Below are 26,883 nucleotides of genomic sequence, written 5' to 3' on the forward strand. Positions count from 1 at the left end.
ATCTACATCCAGCTGTTCCCCAACCACTTCCCATTTCACAAATGAGAAAACTTCCACCCATTGCTTCTTTCTGGGCCAAAATCTTTCAAAATCTGTCACAATCTTTCAAATACTTGAAAACTGCTACTGTGTTGCTCCCCATAGTCACTCTTCCACCTCTGTCTTCCTTTGGCTTTCTCCAACACCTTTTTGGTACTTGGGAACCTACTCCATGCACACTCTTCATGTTATGCCAGATACCACATACTCAATCCACTCACCAGTAATCTCCCTGAGGTGTCTTACTGATAAGGGTGTCATGATTTGCCTTAACAACTTTCTCTCAGCATTAGAAGAATACTATCCCTTGCTCACTGAAATATTATAGACTCAGCTTTCCCTGACTCTTTAGGACAAGCTCTCATTACAAGCATAAGCCTCAGTTCCATCTTTACCTCTTCAACAGGTTCCTCTTAGTCCTGCTAGAGGACAATGCATCTGCTAGAATATTCTTGATTCTCAATACATAAATTACCCAGAGGAAAAAATATGCAAGTATCACCGACTATGTATGATATCCAGACAAGATGCACACTTCTATGAGAAGTCACCCCTATGGCATTCCTTTGCTAAAGTAGGAGGGCCATAAATAAAGAACATGGCATATATTTTCAGATTTTTTTTAGTTAATCGGTTTGCTGATTATTCCTCTTCTTTACCCTTTTCTTTCTTAAAAAAAAAAAAAAAGCTATATTAGATGGATCCCTGGGAGGAAAAAAGTGGAAGAGATACTTGAAGACATTTTGCCGATGTAAGACGAGAGCTATACATAAAAATTTACTTAAAGTAAAAATACACTAAATTTTCATGGTTAGTAAAACCTGTCTGGGGGTCATGCTTCTTCCATAATGTCTACTACTCCCTCTCTCCATCACCTAGTCCCTAAGCCTATCTTAAGCATCAATAACTTTTTATACATTACGATAGTAATGTTAACAGGTAAGGTTAACAGTCAGTGAGAGACAGTTCGAAGTTGAAATCCTCATCTTCCCTTGCTTTTCTGGTTCCATATATTTTGGTAGGTGAGAAAGAGACAAAGAAAAAGAGAGAGAGATGATAATAGAGATGAATAGATGATAGATATAACATATTATGGTATCGTATATAGATATACATAATATAATATATAATAGCTATATATTTAAGATATAAATGCTTAAAGCTATACAAGGACTTTTGGAATACCCTTTGTGTATGTATGCATATATGTATATATAATATTCATATTTATAATTCTTAAGTTATATGTGTAATATATAGGGTATCCTGAAAGTTCTCATGAAGCTTTAAGTGTTCATATCTTAAATATATATATCTATCACCTATCCATTTCTATCTTTCTACATATATATGTATTATACATCTATAAATACATATATGTATTATTATACATACATAAAGATATGTATGTCCTTAGAGTTGGGGGGGGTTGCTGTGAAAGTGCAACTGTCATAAATACCTTCTTCAAGACCACTTCTTACTCTAGCCTCCAATTAAATCTTATCCCTTTTTTTTACAATACAGGTTGGGGATTCTGAAAATGGTAAGCACCGCCACAAAAACAAAAATACCTTAGGCATAAATTTGCAGTTCAAAGAAAACACTAAAAGGCTTTCATTCTGGGAAAATTCCACCCAGTCTCTTAGAACCTATACAGATCCATGGGAAGTCCATTGGGTCCAAAAATAAATCCCAAAAATGTTTCCATAGGCTGAGGAAGAGATATTACCATGCAAGCCATGGTTCCCTAGATGAGTTAATACCTCCCTTATGCAAGAGACAACCTGCTTGATGATATATCAAAATATCATCAAGAGAAACAAAAAGAAATTGGTCTTGAAGGGCAACGAAAACAGCATGAATTAAAATGCTAAAATACTACTGGGGGATCAGCTGACCTAAAAGGAATAATAACCTGACAGATATAATGAAAGCTGCCTTCCACTCATCCCCCGCCCTAATTTTCACAAACTGAAAAGTTCTCCTCCCTCTCCCCAAAAAAGATTTAGTATAAATGTGGGGCTCCTGTGCCTTTCCCAGAATGTCTGAAACAAGGATATCAGATAGTTGCTTATTCACTAATATTTCACCGAACCCTCTGAGACAATGGACGGACAAGGTCCCCTTCCTTAGTGACAAAAAAAAGGGGGCTCTCATGTTTGCACATAAAAGATTTTCAAATAAAACTCTCATTCACATTTTCCATACATCCCAATAGTTCATCTCTCATGATCATTTAGGGTATAATTTAGGGAATGATGTTCCAGGAAGGAAAGTAATTCACTGGGCAATCATAATCCTTTTGGGATAGTAATGGATCCACTTACCTCCTTAATAATAATAACTGACATTTATATAGCACTTTAATGTTTGCAAAGGATTTTGCTTACATTATCTCATTTGCACCTCACTAACAGTCCTTTGAAGTGTCATTATCCACATTTTATGTATAGGGGAACTAAGGCCCAAAAAGCCTTGTCCATAGTCACACAGCTGGTAAGTATCAGAGACAGTATCTGAACCCAAGTCTTCCTGGTTGACCCAAGCACTCTATCACTTTGCCTTGCTGTCCTTTTAAGTAAACATATCTTACAAGATGAAGTCAGCTGGAAATATATGTGTCCTTGACACTTAGATATGCAAGAGTGGTTCTTGAGGCATTTAAGAGTGCTTATGATGGTTCCTACCTAAGGAAACTACACAGACCTATTGCACATTCAAGATTTTGCTGATGTATCTGTAACTCACACTGCCCAAATAAAGCTAGTAGTTCTTCCCTCTGTTGCCCTAAAGATGAGAATTCAGTTATCATAAGTATAGGAACCCAAACACTTCCTTAACTGCTTTCATAGCAATTATTCACAGAATTTTCTGTGCTACCTACTAGCCAAGTGAAAGGAAAAGACTTCCTCAGAGATCTGCCTTCCACAGCTCTACTCAGGAATCATCTTTTGGCAATTAGGTGGCTCCCATTTTCTAACCACGGTCAAGGTTATAATGTGCTAATGCCTCAAAATCAATCTGAATTATGTTTTACTTTCTCTTCCTGGGCACTTTTTCCCCTGGAAAAAAAAATCTACCTATACAATAAACATCACAGATCAGTCCAGGTGTAGCGCCCTGCCCACCCAAATCTTCCTTCCCAATTTCAGGCAGACTCTATGTTCATAGGCAAGAATTCCTGGCTGGGTTAATTTCCCTGTCTTCCCTGGTTCTTCCCATCTATCTGGACTAGTCCTGCTATACTTAGCAGGGGAATAAAGCCTGCAACACCTAAAACAAGGTCTGTATTGGGTCCAAAACCCCTGCAGCCCATATATAACTAGGGCCTCTAGCTTGCTTACAGCTGGTTTGGCTCCAAGGTCCTTTCACTCTTTCCCTGCCTGTATTCTGATTTTTGTCAAAACTTTGACCTCCTCTTTTGTTCCTCCTATCAACTAGTCTGTCAGTTCCATTAGCCCTGCTAAATCCTGAGGTCCCGTGTGTCCCACTAACCAATCCCTAAAATGATCTTTTAATCCCCTTCTAAAAATCTCCATCAGCACTGCCTTCTCCCAGCTTAAAATAGCTTGCAGCTGAGGAAACTCATTAATATATTCAATTAACGGCCAAGTACACTGCCTTAATCCTAGCATTAACATTGAAGTGTCCCTTCCTTCTTTTAATGTATACAAAAAAATCACCAGGAACTCAGCCCTGAAATACTGATAGTTCCCCAGACTTCCTTCCATTAACAGTACTGACCAATTAAGCACAGCCCACCCTAGTTTCCTCAATGATGAAGTCTTTCTTCACTTGATCGGTGAAAAAGGTGCCGGCCTAAATCATTCAGACAAACTCCCACTGCCCAAATAAAGCTACCAGCTCTTCTCTCTCTTGCCCTCAAATGACCAGGGAAGCTATAATGAGCTCCAGTTGGAAAGAGCCACTAACAAAGGAGGGAAGGAACGGGCTACCAAAGTCCCAAAGAGCCACTCTTGTTGAGTTACCACATAAACAAGTAGTTTCTGCTGCCTCTGTAATTCTTTCTCTGACCTGTTCCCCATCTGAACTAACCCTTCTTGGGTGGCTATTGCCATTAGGGCTGGTATATCAATCTCATTGAGACAAATCTATGTCCCTATCTCTTGGCCCCAAACATTTTTCTCTGACTATCCCCCATTCCTAGAATACTCTCTCTCCCTCCTCATCTCTGATTTCTAGCTTCCCTGGATCCCTTCAAGTCCCAATTAAAAACCCATCTTCTACTAGAAGCCTTTTCCTCTTAATTCTAGTACCTTCCCTTAGTTAATTATCTCCTATTTGTCCTATATTTGGTTTCTTTGTACATAATACAGAGGATACACATGTTTGTGCAAAATACATATGATTACAAAGGAAGGAAATTATATTGAAATACAGTTATTAAGATTATTTTTTAACACCAAGTTCAGAGACTCCAGGTTAAGAAGCCCTGCTCTAGCTTCACATACATAGCTAATACCATGTCAATTTATTATTAAAACTTTGATGTGGAAAATTCCTAAAGCAGACAACCACGATACAGAACATAGTAAAGTGCAGAACAAAGGTGTCAAAAGAGTATGAACTGAACCAGATGAAAATGTAATTGGGAAATGCCTAACAAAATAAATAAAAATACAATTCAATATAGATAATGCTAATTTGTGGTTTTCAAAGCCAATATGCTGACTTCAGTTGTGTTTGACACCACTGGTCTGGAGTGCTAGATTTGGCATCAAAGAAACTGGGTTCAAATCTTAGCTCTACAACTTCCTGAAACAAACTGAAGCTAGCATTTATCCTCTCTGGGAATCATTTTCTTCATCTATAAAACAAATAGATTGGACAAAATAATCTTTCAAGCTCCTTCTGCTCTAAATCCTATGATCGAAAGATTTTGGATTTGAATAAGGCTTTGAATACAGCAGAGCTAAATATATTTGACTAGATGACTTAATTGTGAAGACTAAGTGGCAAATTCAGTGTTCACATTCCTAGTAATGTAAATAACCTATATAAATTAAAATATCCTCTCCTTAGTATTTGTCCTAAGTACATAATTTTTTTTAATTTCTAAATTTTGCCTTCTCTAGAAGGAACAGGCCTAACCAATAGTTCACATATTATGGCATTTAATACAAGTATAATACATTATTATGATGATTATCTTTCAGAAGATAATTAAAAAACAGAATTCTGAGCTATTAATCTATCAAAAAATCAACAACGTTTACTCTTTACTAAGTCAGTACATACTAAAATAAACTTGATTATAAAGCATGTTGTTATACTTAAAATTTGGGTATAGTCTCACAGTCAAATCATAATGCCTTCCTACTTTATGTACATAGTAACATGCACTTTTTTTATCATGATATGGGGAACCTTTATCTCATCTTACGACATGGTAAAAGAATAAGACAATTTCTAACCTCTCAGGGGGCTGCGTAAAGTGCAACAACTAGTAGATCTGCCAATTTTACAAGAGTTACCAATGGAAAATTCTAATTAAAATGGTAATTAACATACACACAAGGAAAGGCTACTACATTCAATTCAACTTACAATGACTTTTCAGAGTGTTAAACAGGTTCTTTTTATCAGTGTAAATGGTAAGTCCTGTGGGACCAAGGCCCCATGACTATACCCGTTCTTCTGATAAAGGTGAAAAATATTTTCATTGGCAAAAACTCAGTTCTTGAAAGGAGATGCTGCAGGATCCTTTAAAATATGTAATCTTCAAAACTGAACTTTATTCAATGGTCTAAGAAAAAAATACTATTAAGAGATAAGGCCAGGTTCTTGTCATTTATCATAAAACTATTTTCTACAACCACCCTTATAGGCTAGACAGGCATGAATAGAATCATCCACACAAAATGACCCACTGGCATTGAAAAAGTTCTTTGAGATAATTTAGCCTGGGAGAAGACTGAAAGAACATTCAATGACCAAATATATGAAGGGGCATTGTCCAAAAGATGATGGCCAGCTATTCTTGAGAATGAGTCATATTCCCTCATTCTTTCAGTAAATAGTTATGCCAAGCTAAGGGAGTCTCTGCCTTATCCTTTATGCACTGGAGATTTTTAGTGATGTGGGGGAGGAGAGCATATCACAAAAAAAGGGGGGAATTGTGTACATTCTGCATATGATAGGCTGAAGAGAGGAGAGATGGGAATCAGGGAGATCAGTTAGAAAACTACTTCAGTAATTCAAACAAGAGGGTGATAAGGGCCTTGAACAAATAGTAGCAATGGGAATGGAGAAGTGGTGAATACCCAAAACATTTTGAAGAAATGACATAACATGATCACTAAGGACATACAATGGATGAAGGAGAATCAAAAATAACTCCAAAGTTTTCAGTTGAGCAACTGGGAAAATGGTAATGTCATTAATGGAAATAGAGAAATAGGAAGGAAGGTCTTCCCTCATCTATGTCTAATTTACCCATCACTCTGAGAAATACGATTATGCCACTGACCTACTAAGAAAAAACCCTGAGGGTTAGCTTTGATGAGTTGCTTGTCCTTTATGTCTGCATATCTGGCCTGTTATTTTCAAAGAATAGATGACTACAGCCTACCAAACTAGCTGCTGTATGCTGAGCTAGTATGGGGCAACCACAAGCAGAATAGAGAGAAGACACTCTCCAGTTGTGAACTGATCCAACCATTCCAGAAAGCAATTTGGAACTATGCCCTAAAGGCTAGAAAATTGTGCACACCCTTTGATCCAGCAATAGCTATATGTATATATGTGTATACATACATATATACATATATATGTATATACTAGGTCTATATCCCAAAGATTTTTTTTAAGGAAAAGGACCCACATGTACAAAAATATTTATAGGAACTTGTTTTGTGGTGGCAAAGAATTGGAAATTAAGGAGATGCTCATCAATTGTGGAATGGCTGAACAAGGTGTGGTATATAATTGCTGTGGAATACTACTGTGCTATAAGAAATGATGAGCAGGATGCTTTCAAAAAACCTGGAAAGACTTACATGAACTGATACAAAGTGAAGTAAGCAGAACCAGGAGAACATTATACATAGTAACAGCAATACTGTACAATAATCTATTATGAATGACTTAGCTATTCTTGGCAATACAATGGTGTAAGACAATTCAGAAGGACTTATGATTTTTAAAAAATGCTGTCCACCTCCAGAGAAAGAACTGACGAAGTCTGAATGCAGATTAAAACATACTATTTTTTACTTTATTTTTCTTGGGTATTTTGTCTGTTTTCTTTCACAACATGACTAATATGGAAATGTGTTTTGTATGACAGCACACGTATAACCTAAATCAAATTGCCTGCCTTCTCAATGAGGGAGGAGCAGAGGGAAGGAGAGAATTTGGAACTTAAAATTTATAAAATGAATGTTAAAATGTTTTACATGTAATTTAAAAATAAAATATTGGGGGGGGGAGACACTCTCCAAAGACACTGACACATGACTTCAATGGTACAACATACCAATGGACCACTGAGAAACAATAGTGCCACTCAATCCAAGCTAACTTGTAGTAATTAACATGACAGCCCTTTAAAAACAAAAGCCTTCCTTTTAGAAGTGTAGTCCAATAAAAAGAGTGTTAGATTAAGTGTCAGGGGCCTTGGATGTGATTCTGGGTTCTGCTATTTCCTAACCATGTTACCCTGGGCATATCATTTATTATCATTCATATAATAAGAGTGTTTGACTATATGACCTCTAAGGTCCTTGTGAAGACTCGAATCATCTCAAAATAGATGATTCTATGCAGCACAGCCAACATCATTGGGCTCTTCAAAGTAAATCCAAGTCTAGTCTTTCCATGAATGTAACACAAAAAAGACTGTCATTCACAAGCTGGCCTCTTCAACTATGCCTACACACTGATGGCAGAGATAGAAAACTAAAAACTAAACATATCTGAGAATGAAGAACAACTCTGTAGGAGAACTACAAGCAAATCACTCACTTTTCTCTTGTGGTCCTGAGTTTCCTTATCTGTAAAATTAGAGTTAGATTTGATAACCTCTAAGGCCCCTTCATTTTATGATTCCATTATTTAACCTTTCAATGAACCAGACTACTTTAAGTACTTAAGATTGTAAACAGCAGAGGAGGTTCAAAGCCACATGGTTAGGGAGGGAATCCCTCTCTAGGAGTTCCCTAAACTATTGAAATCACAGGTCTAAACAAAAAAAAAATTTAAGGATTAAAAATAAAATCTCAAAGTCCTTCCTTTTATTAAAGGAAGCAGATTTTGGCTCAACACAAGAGAAAATTCCCTAACAGTTCAAGCTGTCTAAAAATAGAATAAGCAGTTTTGTGAGGCAGTGAGTTCTGCTAGATGGAAATATTCAATCAAAAGCTGGATGACCAGTCAGGATTATTATATAAAAGGAAATTCACATATTAGATCCTTTCTAAGCCCCTACAGGTCTTCAAGGAGAGGTCAATTTCAGCTAGATTCATTTCAGTACTCTGGACCACTCTATGCTAGGAACTATACTAAGCACTAAGGGTACGAAGGATTTGGGTTTTTGTTTTTGTTTTAATGTCACAGTCTCTGTCCTCAAGAAGCTTACATCCAACCAAGGAGTGGATATGACATGATTAGAAATCAGTATAACACAAGGGAAAACGTGATGGGGGCAAAGGAGTAATCCAGACAAAGTACACTAAGAAAATTCAAGAAGGAAGAGAGTATTTTCAGCTGCAGAGGAGAAAAGGAAAACCAGGGTAAGCTTCCCTGAATGTGTGGCAGCCAGGTGCATGGAAAGGTTAAGTGACAGAATCACAAAAAGTATGTACCTTAGGGGTTGAAGGAAATGAAGGTCTCTGAAGATAAAGTATAACCTAGTAGGGATAATTCTAGTTTGCTGCAGGAATTCTCTCTTCCAATGCAGATCTGTTCCTTCTCTGCAGCTTAGTTAGTCTGTGTTTTTTTTTAACTAATTAACCCACTACCAATTTAAAGCCTCCTAGCAGAGAACAGAACCCTGAAAGATTATTTTAACACAAGACAGGGACATTTCAGAAAAGAAGTAGTTTACTTAACTTCTCAAAAGTCAAATTACTTTCTCCTCTCCATCCCCACTGCAATCCCATATGCAAAATGTTAACCCTTCTCATAACATGATTTAAAGGACAGCTAGAAATTTTATAATATACCTAAAAATATTACATTAAATGCTAACAAAATGTTTAGTGAGTGGTAATAACCTTCCATTTGGATGTTAAAGTCCCTATAGAATTATAAATTAAACCCTAAAAACAGAGCAAAATTAGATTTTGCCATCAGAGATCACAGTATTTTTTATCTTGTCCTAAGATGGCTGTATGAGGAAGGAAGAAGGGGGAACATGAGGGGTAGGGGAAGGAGATGACATCTAAAGCACCAGAATGTGAGAACATATCTGCTTAGATGTCAAATAGCAATTAAGCACACTTTAAAGGGAAAATTCTAAGGTCATCTAAAAAAATGGAATATATGCTGTTTATTCTGGACAGTCACCTCTTTAATCAATAAGCACTGACTAAGTGCCTTCTATATGTCAGGACTGCACTAGGCACTAAGGATCTTTAAAAAAAATTAAACAGTCACTGTCCTCAAGGTAGAATAGGCTATTATTAAAGTCTCATAGAAAAGAAATGGTAAGAATGTTCACCTCTACTGTTTTTATGCACTCATGATCTATCAAGAATCTCCATGAAATTTCCAAGAGTTTCATGAAAGTCCTGTGTCATTACCTACACCTGGGATCCCCTCTCCTTACCATCACATAATATGGCTATCTACCATACAGTGAGTCAGCATTTTCATGGCACTCCTTAGCAGGTACTTGAGGGCAACAAAATGGGGGACAAACAGGGAAAGTACAAATAGCACAAGTCTTCAAATCAAGATTAAATTCTATATTTAATATATAATAATAAAATAATAATAAAAAACTTCTATTCTATTGATAAATATACTTCTCATTTTCATTAAAGAGGCCAACCTTTGTCATTCAGCCTAAGACAGATCCTTCCTCCTGATTTAGAAAGAGGAGAAAGTAAAAAAATCTGAAAGCAAAAGTGAGTCTTTTCTGGTAGGTTAATATAAAGCATACTCTCCAGGTTTGGATGAAGGGGGGTTTGGAAAGTATTTCCTGATTAAAGTCCTGGGGGAAGGATGGGAATAATTTGGAGTAGCTGATAGTGTGATTTTTCCATGAAGAAACTTTATTCACTCAACAATTAGTACAGTCAATCTAATAAAATATGATCAACCCTTAGTAATATCAGTGTTCCACACCATTAGCAGTGGTTAAAATATGAAAAGAGCCCATCACCACATCTTGCCATTACATAGTTTTAGTTATAATGCACGTCAAATCATATCCCTGAAATGAGGGCCATCTCATAGAGAATGCTCAATATTGCCCTTCCTTGAGACTATATGAGAATTTTGGGGACTGCTTCTAGCCATGAGTGATTTACCAATGGGCCATGCTCTAGTGATGCCTCCTCACTGGCCAGTGAGCTAGAACTGATGACTCAGTGGAAATTTAAAAGAAAGTCACCCTATTCCAAGTTCTCTCTTCCCTCCCAGCTACAAATAATGTAATTATTGTTTCTCACCCTTTCCTGAAAACAATGGTAAGGGAAGGTTTCTCTAACTTCCATTATCCCTCACTAAGTTCTGAACACATGGTATCTAAAGCATATATCCAGCCTAACAAAGCATAAGCCTGGGTGTAGCTGAATCGTGTGTGTGTGTGTGTGTGTGTGTGTGTGTGTGGTGTGTGTGTGTTCTTGCCTGATCTTATGCAACTGAGTATCTATTCTGAGAAGAATGTGCCCAGATGTGACAATGACCTTGTGAATCTGAGAGGTCCAGAGACCCTGAGTACCACAGGGTCAGAGCTGACTAGTGGTAAGGCAAGGTATCTCCAGCAACTACTCCAATAAGCTTAAAGAAGATGACCACTACCAACAGGACTGTCAGGCCTGGACTATTTCCTCAGACATTATGGACCAGAAGTTGTTTGGACAATGCAGAGACAAGATGAAATATAAAATGCCTAATTTGCAGTGCTGCAAATTGCCTTATGTTCCGATGAGGTTCAGGTATCAACCTCCTAAAATAGCATGGTAATACTTATAAATGAAACTACTGAATCGTGTTTTGAGTTATGTCAATGTGCAATAGGAGTCTTTTTGTGTCCATTACCACTTATTCTGTGCATGGGAAATATACAACTGTCCCATATCTGATTTATATTGTACATAGAGTACATTTTTAATCCCCCCCCCCCAATTTTGGAATGGCTCTACATATGAGTCAAAACCTAAGCCTTAGGCAATGCATCCTAGAAACAATGAAGGGTTAAATGATCAAAGAGAGTGATAAAAGGGAACCTAACTTTCCTCTCATGAGGGTGACCTCATCTGAATTCTGTATCTGAATTCCTTTAGGACTAAACCCAATTGGACTAAGTACATGGATCAAAAACAGGACTCCTTTGGGAGAGAGAATGGGTAGAGTACCCCAATACCCTGGTCCCTGTGGGCCCAGAAGCATTTCTTATATGTTACATCACACTCACTCACACATACACACACACTATATACAAAGAAACTTTGATGTAAAGTAGGATTTAACCCTACCCTCCAATACCAGAAACTTTTATTATGAGACCAATGTTCAACTCAAGAGGACTCCTAGACATTTCCCTTAGCTTTGAGAACTGGCAGTTTATCACAGAGAATCTCACCAATTAAAAATTCCTTAAAATAGGACTAGTGAGGTTTTTCAAAGAAAAACTGAGATGTGTGTATTCCTTAAAAAACATCACCTCCTCCTCTTATCAGTAAGAAGAATGCATAAGTATAATTTGAAAAGTAAACCAAATAATATGGATGAAATTGAAAAATGAGTTCAGGAAGTAACCAGGCACAGCATGTAGTAAACAGTGACCACAGATACATCTAGCTAATAATCAAAATGAGTACAAAGTACTTACAGAAATGAAAAAAGTAGTCCTGTAAACATTATTATACCCAGTTGACTCCTTCAATGTTAGTTAGTGAACACTGAAAAATAAGCATGTTTTAGGGCAGGGATATAAAAAAGTAGGGATTATTCCCCAGGTCCTTTCATTTGTTTTTAAAACCCAAGAAAGAGATCCTAAATTCATTTTTTCATTTCCCTATCTATAAAATGGGAATATCTAAATTTATCATTTACCTATATTTCAGGTCACTTACAAAAACGACACATAATGTGAAACACAGGGAAAATGTTGCTTAAGCACTAGAAGAACCCTGTTACTCTTAACTGAACAGGGAGATATAATCATACATGTAATCTTTAATAAAAAGAATATCTCCATGTTCTGCCCCAATAAAGAGATGTGGATTTCCCTTTGCATACATAAGTGTACTTTTATTTATTTAGTCATTCATCAAACAGCACCACCATATGCTGTATAACTAGAGAAGATACAAAATACATAAATTTCCTATCCTCAAGGAGTTTACTTCCAAAAATAAAATTTGTTTTATGGAAAGTATTTTGACAGGTATAAGATTTCTTCATTGCTTCAATACTCCTATAGTTCTATGAATGGTTCACAGAGATTTTTATTTTAATCAGTATCACTGTGTAGACTAAATTCAACAGCTCCTCAGTTAATGCAGATAAGATTTAGAGTGTTAAAATAAACTGGGGCTCTTACTGAATGTAAGTCAGTGGATTCTATTCATTATCACATCCCCCCAAATGTTTTTCATAGCAATTTGCTTCCTGCTGAGCAATTAGTAGAGAAATGAATATTAAATTTTTTTCAGTTGTGTATTAACATCCAATTTTTAAGTAAAGAGTGACAGAAAAGCTACCAAGCAGCTTCTTCAAACAAGTATGTGTTTGTGTGTTTATGGGCACGTTTGTGTGCTAAAATCAGTTTTCAGGGCATGTTCTACCTCATAAGGTAGTTGGATATGTAAAATGTTTGCATGAGTAAAGTATAATTTAGGTGCATATTCCTTTACACACAGCTCAGTCACCAAACCCAACTCTAAGTAACAACCTTCTCGATGCATGGACTATGTTTCAGATGTTAAACCTCAAAGGCTCTGAGAACACTCCAGTTTCCATTTTTATTCAGAAGAGCATGAACAACATTCCCTAATATTTCCCAGATTAATTACCTCCACTTTGAGATGAACTCTTTCCAAGTAAACAAAAATGGTGCAGTAAATTAGGTGAAGCCAGATTCTTGCAGAAAACTTCATTCTAGAGAAATGTTCTTTGTGGCTGCTATTAGTGATTGGCTTTTGCACATGGGATCCCCTTACCTTGTTATGTTTTTGCTGGTGTCTTGCCTTAGTATCCAGGACATGATAAGGGCTCTCAGAATCTTGATTGATATAATATACCAGTCTTGAAGGCAGGGTGATTTCTTTCTGCACTGCAATACTGTAACTATTATTGCTCCTGCTGCCATTCTTTTGAAATGCATTCTCTTCATCTACCAGAACCCCAGCAGTTTCCTTTGCAGTTCCATTCCAGTACGAAGCTGAGGAGGGGAAGGAAAACACACACACACACACATACACACACACACAATAAATACAAGGTCACTAAATTGCATCCTACTTGGTAAAAGAGTGAAAGTTTTTCTCTTTATAAGAAAACATATAGGAAGCACAATAAACCAAAGTAAATAAATGCAATTTGTTTCAGTAATGTAGTTAATAGGGCATTTAATAATACCACTCAAGGAATTGTTGACTTTGATCTGTATTTCACATGTGTATAATATAAATGCTGCCAAGTCTTTCTACCTATGACGGGAGAAGAGGGAGGAAGAGAAGCAGAATAGGAAAGATGGGCTTGATGGAGAATAATAATTCTTCATTTGTTAAGGACATGCATCAGAGCTCTGACTCTCACCCCCACCCCCAACCACCCACCTAAGTTACACACACAAGCTCAACTCTAACTCTAAATATTCTGCATATAGTCTGGAAACTCAGACTGCCACTAAAAGAAGTTGAATGTTTAGAGAATGTTATTAGTTCCCTTTACAAAATGAATAATTTGCCACTCTTAACTTTGAGACTGCAGAAAACCATCCTGGAGGGACAAAAAAGTGGGCTGCCTTCTGATATTTTTTTCCTACCAAAACCTGGTTTCCTCTTTCAACTATTTTTCAGCTAACATTTTGTTGAACAAAGTTACATTACTTATTATTCATAATAATATTTTTAGAAAATAAAACAAGGACAATTAGCCATAGTCCCAAAGTATCCACCCAAACTCCAAGAGCACTATAAATAAAATCTGATGGGAACTGGGGTAGCATTATTATTTTCCATGCATGCACATTTATGTTCCAAAAGGCAAGAAGTGGCTTACTCTTTCACTAAATTCTCTCTCTTTTTTTTAATCCACCAGTTTCCTCTCTAAATTGCAAATATTTTTCTGAAGGGAACTGAGACACTGAAGTCTCTTTCAAAGGCACCAAGAGTAACGAGAAAGGTTTGAAATGAAGAGAACTGAAATAGGTTTTAAAAAGTAAAAGGGATTGGGTGAATTTTGAAAATGAGAGGATTGGGAAGAGAACAGAGAAGGGATGGATGCTGCGCTAAGTGTCCTGAATGCACCTATCCGCATGCCCTTCGGTTTTCTCTGCAGGGCTACTCTGAGATGGCAACGCGAAGGGCACTCAGTGCCATACCCACCGCTGGCTGCAGCAGCCCCCCAGGGCTGGGACCAGAAGGAACCGGAGAGCAGCTGCAGGAGGAGGAGAAGGCGGAGGCGGCAGAGGGTGTGCAGCAACAAGGGAGGCGGCTGCCAGCAAGAAGGAAAAGAAGTCGTGGTGGTGCCGAAGGAGGAAGAGGAGGAGGAGGCGAGCAGGCTGCAGCCTGGGGAGGGCTGCCGCAGGGCGCTGATGCCAGACGGCTTCATGGCTCATAGCTCCAGGGCGCCGCTCTGCTGTCAGCCGGGAGCTCCGGGGCTCGGGCTGCGGGGCGCCTCTGCACCCACAGGGCGGGGAGGCTGCGGGCAGATCACACGGGCTCTTCCCACATGGTGCCCCCCGGGGGCAAGTCGCCGTTGCTGTGGCCGCTGGGGTTGAGAAGGGGCACCAGGCGAGCTCCGCACTTGGTCTACTCCAGCTGGGCGGCGCCCCCTCCCCTCTTCTCTCCTGCTCCTCTCTCGAGGGGCTGATTCTCCTGAGAAGGGCTAGAAGAGCTACCGCCTCTGCGCGCACCTGCCAGAGCTTCAGCAGTAGCTTCTCCGCGCCGCACCGCGCATGCTGCTGCTTGGACCAGTGATGGGGTCTGCAGCCACTGCCTCCACTGCTCTGGCTGCTTTTGATGCTGATGCTGCTGCCGCCGCCGCCGCCGCCGCCGCTGCGGCTGGTGCTGAGGGCGCGCGCGCGCCAGAGGGCCCTCCCAGGTAGGGGCGCGCACGGGGGAGGGGGAGCCGCTGGGAGCGCGCGCGCGCCTCCCCGGTCCTCTGCCTAGCGCGGCAGAGTGAGATCCCGTGCCGTCAGAGCGCACTGGCTGGGGGCCCCCTCACTCCGGTGCTGATGCTGCTGTTGCCTGGCATAGGTCGCACTGCGCATGCCTCCTCATGGGGGGGGCGGGGAGGTGGGGTAGAAACACAGCAGAGTGATGCAGCATCCCTATCCTAGTCTCAGAAGTAGATGGTGGCAAACCCACACACACACACAATGGGCGGGAGACCATGGACGTTTTACGGAGCAAAAGAAAGGTGGGGGAGAAAAAAAGAACCAGTAGAAAAACACAAGAAAGTGCTAACACACTAGGGTAAAGGATGATCTTTTGAAAATCAACCATTTCCACAAAACATGGGAGTAACCTCCACCCACCCACCCCCCTTGATTACCACCACCACCTTGGGAGACAGTACTGAGAATTTTGCTTCTGACTACCTCCGTTTCCTTTCCCCAATCTCCCCTCCTCGTGCCCTCTTTCCTTGCAGCTGGAAATGTAAAAATAGTGCTTCTCTTCAGCTGCCCTACGGTGGCGGGCGTGCTGGGGACCGCGGATAAGGGGGTGGAGAAAATGTGGGGAAATCACGTTTGCCCATTGCAGGCAGGAGCGAGTGAATGATGCCAAGTCGCCAGCTCTGGCAGTTCTGTCCTAATGCGCAGGAATCCCGGGAGTTGAGAAGCGAAGCAAGGGAAGTCCGTCCTGGCCTGGCGTGCCCGAGTCTTCCCCCTGGAATCCCTCACCCGTACCATGGGCGCAGGCTGCGCTCGGGACCTCTCTGGCCCTTTCGAAGGCAGCGACAAGGCTCAAAAGTTTAGAAACTGATTGAAGGCCACCTCTAGGGAGGAGCGATTTCTAAAGAGAAAAAAAAAATCCAAGTGTGTCCTGGGGAGAACTCCAAAGATTAAAAATAGGAGAGTGTGACAGCTACTTTAGGAAATCGTGCTGCTCGGAGGTACGTTCAGAAGCGGTTCCTTTTCCTGATTGTGGACTGCAGCTGCTTCTCGACAACACCCAGGGGAGCATCTGTTCTGAGGTGCCCACGCTTGAAAATCCGAGACCGAGTTTATGGGGCTAAAGGAGAAAGGAAGGATATTCTTGGGGTAATAGGAAGTGTAGAATAATGCTAGGCTCCCGGTTTGGACGGTTAACAACATCTGGCCACTTCAAAATAGGGCTAATGGCATTTTCCTTCTTCAAATTTCAGGGCGTTGCGCAGATATTATTTATCTCATTCCCGCCACATCCCTCAGAGTGGGAGAAAACGTTACTGGCTCTGCTTTGCAGACCAGGAAACTTGGCCATCAACCGCAACAAGCAATGATTAAGCACCTTAGGTGGTAGGTGCTGGGCGTTCAAAGACAAAAATGGGAAGCAGTCCTTGCGGTCACAGAACTTGCATTGTACTAGGAAAATGCAACGAGTAAACAGACAAGGAAATAAACTAATTTGGAGAAAGAAATCACTAAGGGATCAGGAAAAGCTTCAGATAGGAGATGGTATCGAAGTCTTAGCTTCAATCAACCAAAGAGGATTTATTAAGCACCTACTAGGAAGTTGAAGGAAATTAAGGGTTGTATGAGCTGGCACAGAGCAAAAGAGAAAACGTCTGTATCTTAACTCCCCTAGAAAGTTCGTATCTTGTTTTATCTGTTCTTCTGAAAAGCACCAAATACACAGGCCCTTGCGAATACTGCTTCCTACACCTAGAATGTCTTCTCTTCCCTCCTCTCTCCCTTTTTTACTTAGCGAATTCCTACAGTCTTTGAAAGCCTGAAGCAAATTTCATTTCTTCCTTGAACCCTTTCCTGATTGGCTGTTACCACCACCACCAATAGCAATAATGATCTTACCAACATGACTTCACATGGTATTTTACGATGCAGTGCAAAGAGCATTGGATTTAGAATCGGGAAACAGTTTAAAATCCATGCTTGGTTATGTAATTCTTATGTCACCTTGATCAAGTCATTTAATCTAAGTGGGTCTCAGTTTCCGTCTCTGTAAAATGAGGGGATTGAATTACATCATGTTAAGGGTACTTTACAACTCGCAATTGTAATATACAGATAGATACATACATACATAGATGATGGATAGATAGATAGATAGATAGATAGATAGATAGATAGATAGATAGATAGATAGATAGATAGATAGATAGGTAGGTAGGTAGGTAGGTAGGTAGGTAGGTAGGTAGGTAGGTAGGTAGGTAGATAATTTATTGGTGTGTTTAACACTACAGACTTTTATAGATTGTCCCCCATCCCACTCCCTGAGAGGTATCTTGAAACAAAGTAAAAACAATTAAGTACAATTAATAATACAGTAACTTCCTCTGAAAGTACAGGCAACATTACACATTTGTAGCTGTCACTTTAACTTTTTTTTAATTAACAAACCATTTTTTTCCCTCCTGTCCCACTCAACTGAAAAAAAAAACGAAAAATAAATTTCTTGTAACAAATATCCATAGGCAAGCAAAACATATTCCCTCAATAGGGAATATGTGTGTATATGTGTATATATACACATACACACACACATATATATGCACACACATATCCATATATGTATATATGCATCATTCTATACGTTAAATCCATCAACTATGTCACAGACAGCACATTGCATTTTCAGTCCTCTGAAATCATGAATGGTCATTATGTTGATCATAGCCCATACAGCCTTCAAAGTTGTTGGATTTTACAGTATTGTTATTGCATAAATTACTCTGGGTCTGCTATTTCATTCTTAGGTTTATAAAAAAAAGTTCATTTTTGTAATTTCAATGTTATGGTATAATTTGTCTTAGTTCTACCTCATTTCACTCTTCATTGATTCATATGAATCTTTCTACATCTTTTAAAAATACTCTATGTATTAACTTCTTTCAATATAACAGAATTCCATCACATTCATATACCACAATTTGTGAAACTATTCCTCAGGTGATGGATATTTCCTTAGTCTTCAGTTTTTGCTGCCACAAAATGATGGCTACTGATAGATATTTTTTCCACATATAGTACATTTTCCTTTTATCTCTTTTGGGTATATATCTAGAAGTAATATAGCTAGATCAAAGGGTACATATTGTTTAGTAACTTTGTTTATAATTCCAAATTGCCATCCAGAATGATTGTACCCATTTGCAGATCTACCAATAGTATATCAATATAGCTGTTTTCCCACAGCCCTTCCAACATTTTCTCATTTTCCTTTTTTGTTGTCTTTGACAATCTGATGGGTGTGAGGTAGAATATCAAAGTTGTTTTAATTTGCAACTTTAATTAATAGTGACATGAAGTACTTTTTTGTGGCTATCAATAGCCTGAATATCTTCTTTTGAGATATGTCTATTCATATCCTTAGAGCATTTATCAATTGAGGAATAGCTCTTATTCTTATAAATTTAAATCATTTCCTTATATATCTTGGAAATGAAACCTTTACTAGAGAAACTCAATGCAAAGATTTTTTTCCATGTTCATTGTTTTCCTTTTAATCTTAGCTTTATTGGATTTGTTTGTGAAAAACTTTTTAATTTTATGTAACCATTATTATCCACTGTATCTTCTGTGGTGTTGTATTGTATTGTATTGTATATTGTATCTCCCTTGTTTGGTCATGAACTTCTCTCATCTCTGTGGATCTGATAGGTAATTTTTTCCATGTTTCTCAAAATGTGTTTATCACATGACATTTTATATCTAGGTCACATATCCATTTGGAGCTATCTTTGTATAAGGCCTGAGGTATTGCTTTGAATCTGATTTCTTTCATATTGCTATCCAATTTTTTCAGAAGGTTTTGTCAAATAGTGAGTTCTTATCCCAGTACCTAGGGGTGTTGGCATTTATCAAATACTTTGTTGCTGTTCAGCTGTTTCTCAGTCATGTCCAACTCTTCCTGACCCCATTTGGGGTTTTCTTGGCAAATATATTGGAGTGGTTTGTCATTTCCTTCTCTAGTTCATTTTACAGATGAGGAAACTGAAGTAAACAAGATTAAATGACTTGCCCAATGACACACAGCTAGTAAAATCTGAGGCCATATTTCAGCTCAGGAAGATGAATCTTCCTGACTCCAGGTCTAGCACTGACCACTGGGTCACCTAGCTGCCCCTAGACCTACCTCAGGAAGGGTCAAAGAAATAAACCTATCAGCCACCAAGTATTGATTGATTGATTGAGTACTTAAAGGATAGAAACGACTATTATAGGTTGGAGGAAGGGAGAGATTTGGATAGTGAAGATTAGTCAGCTTCTGACCTTAGGGAATATATAATCTGACTGAGGAAGGCAGCTAGGTAGTACCACTACCTCCAGAGAGCACTGGACTTGGAATCAGGAAGACCTGAGTCACATCATGCCTTCAACACTTACTTAGCTGTATAACTCTGGTCAAGTCACTCTGTCTCAGGTTTGCATTTTTTTTTCATCTTTTATAAAATAATAATACCTACCTCCCAGGGTTACTGTGAGGATCAAATGAGATAATATTTGTAAAGCATTTTGCAAAATTTCAAGTGATATATGAGTGATTGCTATTATTATTAATTCTAATCAAAATAACATAACTATTTGCAGATAACTACAATATTCAAAGAAGTGTATTTAAGGGAAGTACTTCCTATGGAATAACTTACCCAGAGTCACTCAATGGCAAAGCTGGAGCCCTAAACCCACATCTTCTAGCATCAATTCCCATGCTGTTGGGGTTTTGTTTCCATACACTGCTCCTTACTGCTTTGACACAAGCTAAACAAAGACTGAGCTAGGAGAGAGAAATAGAAGGATGAGACTCAATAAGAAGGAAACGTTGGCTAGAATAATACATGCATGGACTCTAATGTATTGTAGTGGTAAAAGCAGATAGGTGAAGTGGAAGTTAACTGATGGAGAGCTATGATGATCATGGTCAGAAGTTTGGTCCTGAGGATAACTGGGAATTTTTGAATGGTTACGTTTGGTCAAAATGCCCCAAACAGAGAGTAACTAGGCTTAGTGAGCCCATGCTTGAGGAAAACAATGCCAAAACCATTTTGACTGGAGACAATAGAAAGAATACAGTGTTGTGGAGGAAGATATTTACTTTGCTGACTGGAAGAATCAATTGGCTAATAAAAAGGCCTGATAGAAGAGGAGTCTTGTCCTTGCCATCTTCAATTTCAGGTAAGAAGAATGGGAGGGGAAAAAACGATTTAAAGGAACAGGAAATAGAGCAAATTTAGGTGAAGAAAGAATTTGAAAGTCATCTTATATACACATGATAAGAGAAACTCCAGACCAGTTAGAGTTTTTTGAGAGAGTAGATATAAAGAATATGACACCCAAAAGAAAGCCTGGAGCTTGGGAAATAGTAGAAAAGCAGGAAAAAGAAGAGTCAGCAAGAAGACCAAAGAGCAATTAGAAAATAAAGAGATTTTACCAATATGTAGGATGATTTAAAGTTGGAGGATACCTTAGAGATGTTCAGGTCGACTCCCTTCATTTTGTAGATGAAGGAATTGATTTGCCCAGGGTCACAGGGTTAATAAGTATGTGTGTCTAAGGCAGGATTTGAACTAAGGACTTCCTGACTCTAAGTCTAGTATCCTATCCACCACACACTACTGCAGACAAGTCTAAGAGAGGGAAAATGAGGCAAAGGGGGCAGCTAAGTGGGTCAGTGAATAGAGTACCAGCCCTGGAGTCAGGAGGACCTGAGTTCAAATCTGGCCTCAGGCACTTGACATACTTACTAGCTGTGTGACCTTGGACAAGTCACTTAAACCCAATTGCCCTGCCTTCCCCCCTCCAAAAAGCAAAACAAACAAACAAAAAATGAGGTAAAGTAAAAGCACAAGTAAGGTCCAGAGATGACAGTTGAGGGTTAAGAAGAGACAGCTAAATGAGATAAAATAGTTCCAATAGCTTTATCTGTCTGTTTACATGTTTCTCTTTCTGTTCTTTTGATGGGTGTCACCAATAGAAAAAATGGAACAAATGGTGATGAAACATTCCTCAGTTGCTGACATCAAAGTAAAATCATGACAACAATGCATATTATTCACTGGTATCTTTTGAGCCATACCTGGTATGGTTTTTGAAATCATGGGTGGGGAGCCTGAGACCTTGAAGTCACATATGGCTCTCTAAGTCCTCAAGTGCAGCCCTTTGACTGAATCCAAACTTCATGGAACAAACCCCAAAGGACTGAATTCAGTCAAAGGGTCACACTTAAGAACCTAGAGGGCTACATGTGGCCTTGAGACAGAAGGCTCACCACCTCGGTTTAGCTTAGCATTTTTCATCATGGTCATCATCATCCTCTCCCTGTAAGCTAAGATGACCAGAAGAAAAGGTAGCACAAGCCACAGTGCCAAGTGCGTACAATCTAAAATTCTAGAATTAATTTGCCTTTGACTGTAGTCAGACTGGTGCCAGCAATTATTCACTCCACAAATACTTAAGAAGCACCTAATATGCATTTAGTTCTATCCAGCTGTAGGTTGATTCATAGGAAAAAAAAGAAACTATCCCTTCTTTCCCTAATTTCCCAGTTCTCCCAATAGAAAATATGTTGCACCCCTAAGAGAAATACAAATGCTGAGAAAATGACAAGCTTTCCCTCGTTCAAATCCTACTTGTTCTCATTTTGTTTTTCCAAGGAATATTTTCTAGTTTGAATAGATAAATACCTGAGAGATGATATGGCCATAACAGGCCAGACACTAGAGTAACATAAACTGACAGCATTTCATTGAGTCTGTCTCTATCTGTGATCTAGCTGTGTCATTGAAACTTCATCCTAAGTTATGGAATTCAGCCAGAGAGTACAGACTTGGAACACCTTAACATGCTCAGCAGAACAGCAGCTGCTGTCATATGCAATATACAAGATGTATGGAAAAAGGTATATCTACAAATCTAAATTGGATAAGTACACCCAAGGCTAGTCTGAAGGTTAGGCTGCAGTGTAGCTGTTCCCAAGTGTCTTAATTCATTAGCTGTTACTTAGGTTTGTCATACTAACAGTAACCATTGAACTTGCCTTTAATTTAGAAAAGTATTTGTTGAAGATTCAAAAAGATATCTCTGTGTACAGACACTCTTTCTCTCTCTCTCTTTCACACACACACATATACACACACACCTCACTCAGAATGTTGATATCGTCATGTAATTTTGGAAATCTGTAAATACAAGTATACCATTGATGGGGCATTGCTGCTGATAAGTAGTCTCTCTCATATGATCTTCAACTATAATTCCCATTCAGCTAGTCCATGTATAAGTAACACTCAAGTTCTGATTGGTTGGGCCTTGAGGTAAGTCATCAAACAAGCCCATGACTATTGGTTGAATGACTTCACAGATCTCTTGTAGAGCTGAGTTTTTACAATCCTCCTGGAAATTGTGAAAGTCCCCATTTGGTCCTTTCAAATATTGTACTTTACCTATGTATTTATCCATTTCGTGCTGTGATTGGAGAATATCCTGCTTCATTCAAAAGGTCATTCAGCTGAGGGAACTCCTGGTGGTAAGCCTCAGTCTATTAAGTCTATCAATTGTAATAGCATTAAGGGGAAGAGAAACACCAGGGGCAATGCTTGTGTAGGATTTCCCCATGGGCCAAATTGAATATTTGAATAGCATAGCAACTGAAGAATGCATATAGTAAGGTCCATTCAATATCTTTCAAATTTATTTGTTTTATATAAGCCATAAACCAAGGTAGTCACTTCCTCAAATATTAGCAAAAGGTGTTTTGATTTTTTTTTAATTAAATCTAGAATGACCAAACTCAACTCTATGGATTTGCTAATTCATGACATGGGACAAAACTGACTTGTAGGAAAAAAGGGTCTTGGACCTCTCTTGGAAGAATGGCTCTTAAATTCCTTAAGAGGCAAATATTTAGGCCATAATTAGAGCTTCTCTTTGGAAATACACAAATGTTTGTACTTCTTAGAATGATTAGATTCAGAAATCATACAAGTCAAAGGTTAGGAACATAAATCACATCAGTTCTGTGTGTGGATCAGTGATGGCCAACAATATCCTGTTGGTATTCTTAAAGTAAACAAAAAAAAGTTTGATGTTGAATTTATAACAAAGTGTCACCAAGGTTTCAAAACATTGGGAGGATCATTGGAAATGAAATGCTGCAAGCATTTTGTTTGGGGGCCAGGACCTTGCCAATTGCACAACAATGTTTGTAAGCTTGATTTAAAACATAGATATAGATATATAAAGATAGATGTCTGACCCTAAGTGGAAAGGGAAAGGAGGAAAATAATTTTAGTTAATTGCTATTTTAAGTCACACTAAAAGAGTGCCAGTTACACTTTACTAATACAGTTGATAGAGCATTATACACCCTGACAAATGCTATCAAATTCAGCTTTGAAACCTAAATTTGGGACTTTACATTCATTGACTACTTAACTGTTGGTTCTCAAAATATGCTTGAAGAAATTAAATCCACATCATTTCACAACAAAAATGATCAGGGTATACCTTTGAAGATGTTGTTTTAGGCATAAAGGCATTTTCATACTAGTGAATTGAATCATTTGCATCCAAAGTTCAAGTACTCTGACCTTTTGAAATTCATAAAATAAAAGTACAGAGGTAGGAGAGGGAGAAGAGAGAGATTCTCTTCTTACCTCCATTTTATGGCAGCTTTTCTACCTGCCTAATAGATTTGTTTATACAGAAAAAAAAAGAGATGTGTCAGATTATGTAGTTATGTGAGGGGGAAAAATAACTTTGAAGAAACCTAAAACTAAGTGTTAAGTGTAAATTTAAAATATATGATGGTTAAGTCATTTTAGAGAGCTTCAATGAAGAAAATGAAAGGGAAAGTTTTAGTAACAAAGGTGCTAATTTGGATAAAAACCATTTCTAACCTCTTTGTAATTGGAACTAGACTCCACTTCTCCATAGACAAAGAACATGTGTGTGAGAGTGTGTTTGGGTATGTGTGCACACACACACATTCAAGGTGATCCAAAAATCTTAACTGTGGATAGGAGGGAGAGAAGGAAGGGGAGAAAGACAGACAGACAGAGTTGTATAGTTATATATACTACATGCTCTGGGTTCATTCTCCCAAGTCTCACTCACATTGGTTGTCCTATTCCCAGAGGGTAGCTATTACTTCTCCCCTCAGGAGTCTAGGGGTAACTCAGAGAGTTTAGGGGGTTTTTGAATGAGGGATCATGAGCTCTCATTGGGTATTTCTCTCTCCCCACCCCACCCCCATATCAGTTGACATCTCTCTAATATCAATTAGCCAATTAACATCAATTAGCCTTTACAAAGTAATATTTACTAAGGTTATTAAGAACAGTTCACACAAAATCATTCACACACACACAATCCCTGGAGCACACTCTCCTATGAGTACATACCAGATTCCAGAGGAAAGTGGGCTCAAGCTTTGAGAGCACATGGGACAAAGGGGTAACTCACAAATCTTTGTTGGATGGAAGTCCTTCTTCCCTCCCACAGTCTCTTTAAGTTTTCCCTCCAACTGCCTTTCTTCTTTATGTCTAGCTTGTCCTCAACTTCTGTTGAAGACACCACTGTCAGTCATTGCTATTCTAGGGACCTTTCACAATGTGAATTCCAAGTCTTCTAACTTCTTTTCAAAGTTTGAAAGATCTTCCTTTGGGAAAAAGAGAAAAGTCAGAAAAGGGGGCAGAAATATTCTATTCCTCTCTCCCAAGTTGATTCTCTTTCAGGGATTTAGCTAAATTTCATCTACCACCAGACTAGTGGCCTTCATTAGAATTTGGGACTCTGAGCTGCCTTGTTATTTTATTCAGATCCTCACAAGGTATGACTGAGTCTCTTTAACCCACCCCAATACACTTGCTGTGTCATGTCATCCCATGTTAAAGGCAAGAAGCATTTCTCTTCTTCCAAGCTACTCTTAAGGACCTTTCTCACCTAGTCTGTGCCTTTGATTGACTGCAGAGGTGTCAAGGAATTGTTTACATAGCACACATAGCTTGATTCATTCATTCAATTCATGAGAAATCTGGACCTTCTCCCTTCAACTAGGGTACAGGTGTATCACCATTCTCACAAGAAATCAAAATGTACTCAAAATTTAATTCTTCTTGAGAATTTTGCAACATTCTTTTTGATGTCTGAAAATGCCATACAATATCACATTCCAAGGATCAGGAATCATTGATTTAGAATAACGTAGGTTACCAATAGTTTGAAATCTAGTTTAACTTTGCCAATATATAAACCTTAATCTTAATTCTCCCACAGAATGATGAATATGCAATGCTGGAGACACAGAGTAGCATTGATCAAAAAGGGACAAACCAGAATGTGGTGATGATGTACACAGGGCTGAACTTAAGTGTCCTAAAAGTATAGTAAAATGATGCACAATAGGAATAAGCACCTGACAAAAAGTAATTATTAAGCACCTACTGTGTAGGAACACATTAATAGGAGTTTCATCAGAGGAAAACATTATTCCATTTGATTCACCATATTATAGGCGGCATAATTATAGCATCCTAATTGCAAGAGTACATTTAGGAGGAAAAAATTTATTTTGATAGCAGTCAAATTTTGCTTAAAAGGTAAAGAGATTGTCTAATAAGAGAGTTCATATAACAGCTTTATACAAGATTCTCTCACCCACTGAAGTCTATTATCATTCACTATTTAACTTTGAGCAGAAATGAATAAAATTAGCTTGAAATGAGGCTTGTAGGTGATCCGGTTAATAGGAATTCTCCCAAGCTATCTGACAGACTCATAAATTATCTTTGGAGAAAAAAATCTTAAGGCTTGCAAAAATTCCTTTCAGTCTACAGATTAGCTTGGTATCGTTCTTTGTCCTCCAAAAAATTTGTTATCTAGGAACTATAACATTCAGAGCTGGAAGGGACCTTAGAGACCATCGGAAAATAATAGGTAAGGTCAAGAGAAGTTAAATGACCCTTCCTAGGTCTCACAACCAATAGTAGCAACTAACATTTATGTAGTGCTTATTACATGCCAAGTATTGTTCTAAGTGCTTTACAATTAGTGTCTCATGTGATCCTGACTACAACACTGGGAGGTCAGTGCTATTATTATGCCTGTTTTACTGATGAGAAAACTGAAGCAAACAGAGATTAAGTGACTTGCCCAGAGTCATACAGCTACTCATTATCTGAGGCTGGATTTGAACTCAAGTCTTCCTGATTCCAGGGTGTAGCAGCAAGCACCCCAAGCGCGTCCTCAGGGTTTGCTGCCCATACAGGTTCTTGGATCTGCTTTGTTAAAGGAAAGCAACTCAAAATGGGTTAACAAGCTTA

At 38.6% G+C, this 26,883-nt stretch overlaps 2 protein-coding genes across 4 annotated transcripts in view; one reads left to right on the forward strand and one right to left on the reverse strand.

Moving 5' to 3' along the window:
* Positions 1-15,447, reverse strand: part of ADAM23 (ADAM metallopeptidase domain 23) — a 253,104-nt gene extending 237,657 nt beyond the window's left edge. For all 3 annotated transcript variants that reach the window (XM_069075296.1, XM_069075295.1, XM_069075297.1), the window contains exons 1-2: positions 14,784-15,447; positions 13,395-13,615 (exon numbers count right to left, since the gene is read on the reverse strand). In XM_069075296.1, the coding sequence (XP_068931397.1) occupies positions 13,395-13,615; positions 14,784-15,009 (447 nt within the window). In that variant the 5' untranslated portion in view covers positions 15,010-15,447. The remainder of the gene's footprint in view (positions 1-13,394; positions 13,616-14,783) is intronic.
* Positions 1-26,883, forward strand: part of NDUFS1 (NADH:ubiquinone oxidoreductase core subunit S1) — a 386,086-nt gene that overhangs the window by 3,717 nt on the left and 355,486 nt on the right. The gene's annotated exons all lie outside the window — the stretch shown is intronic.

Source organism: Petaurus breviceps, unplaced genomic scaffold (genome assembly GCF_028583685.1).
Source record: "Petaurus breviceps papuanus isolate PSGF00001 unplaced genomic scaffold, PetGlider_PUasm1.0 90903, whole genome shotgun sequence".
Taxonomy (NCBI): Eukaryota; Metazoa; Chordata; class Mammalia; order Diprotodontia; family Petauridae; genus Petaurus; species Petaurus breviceps.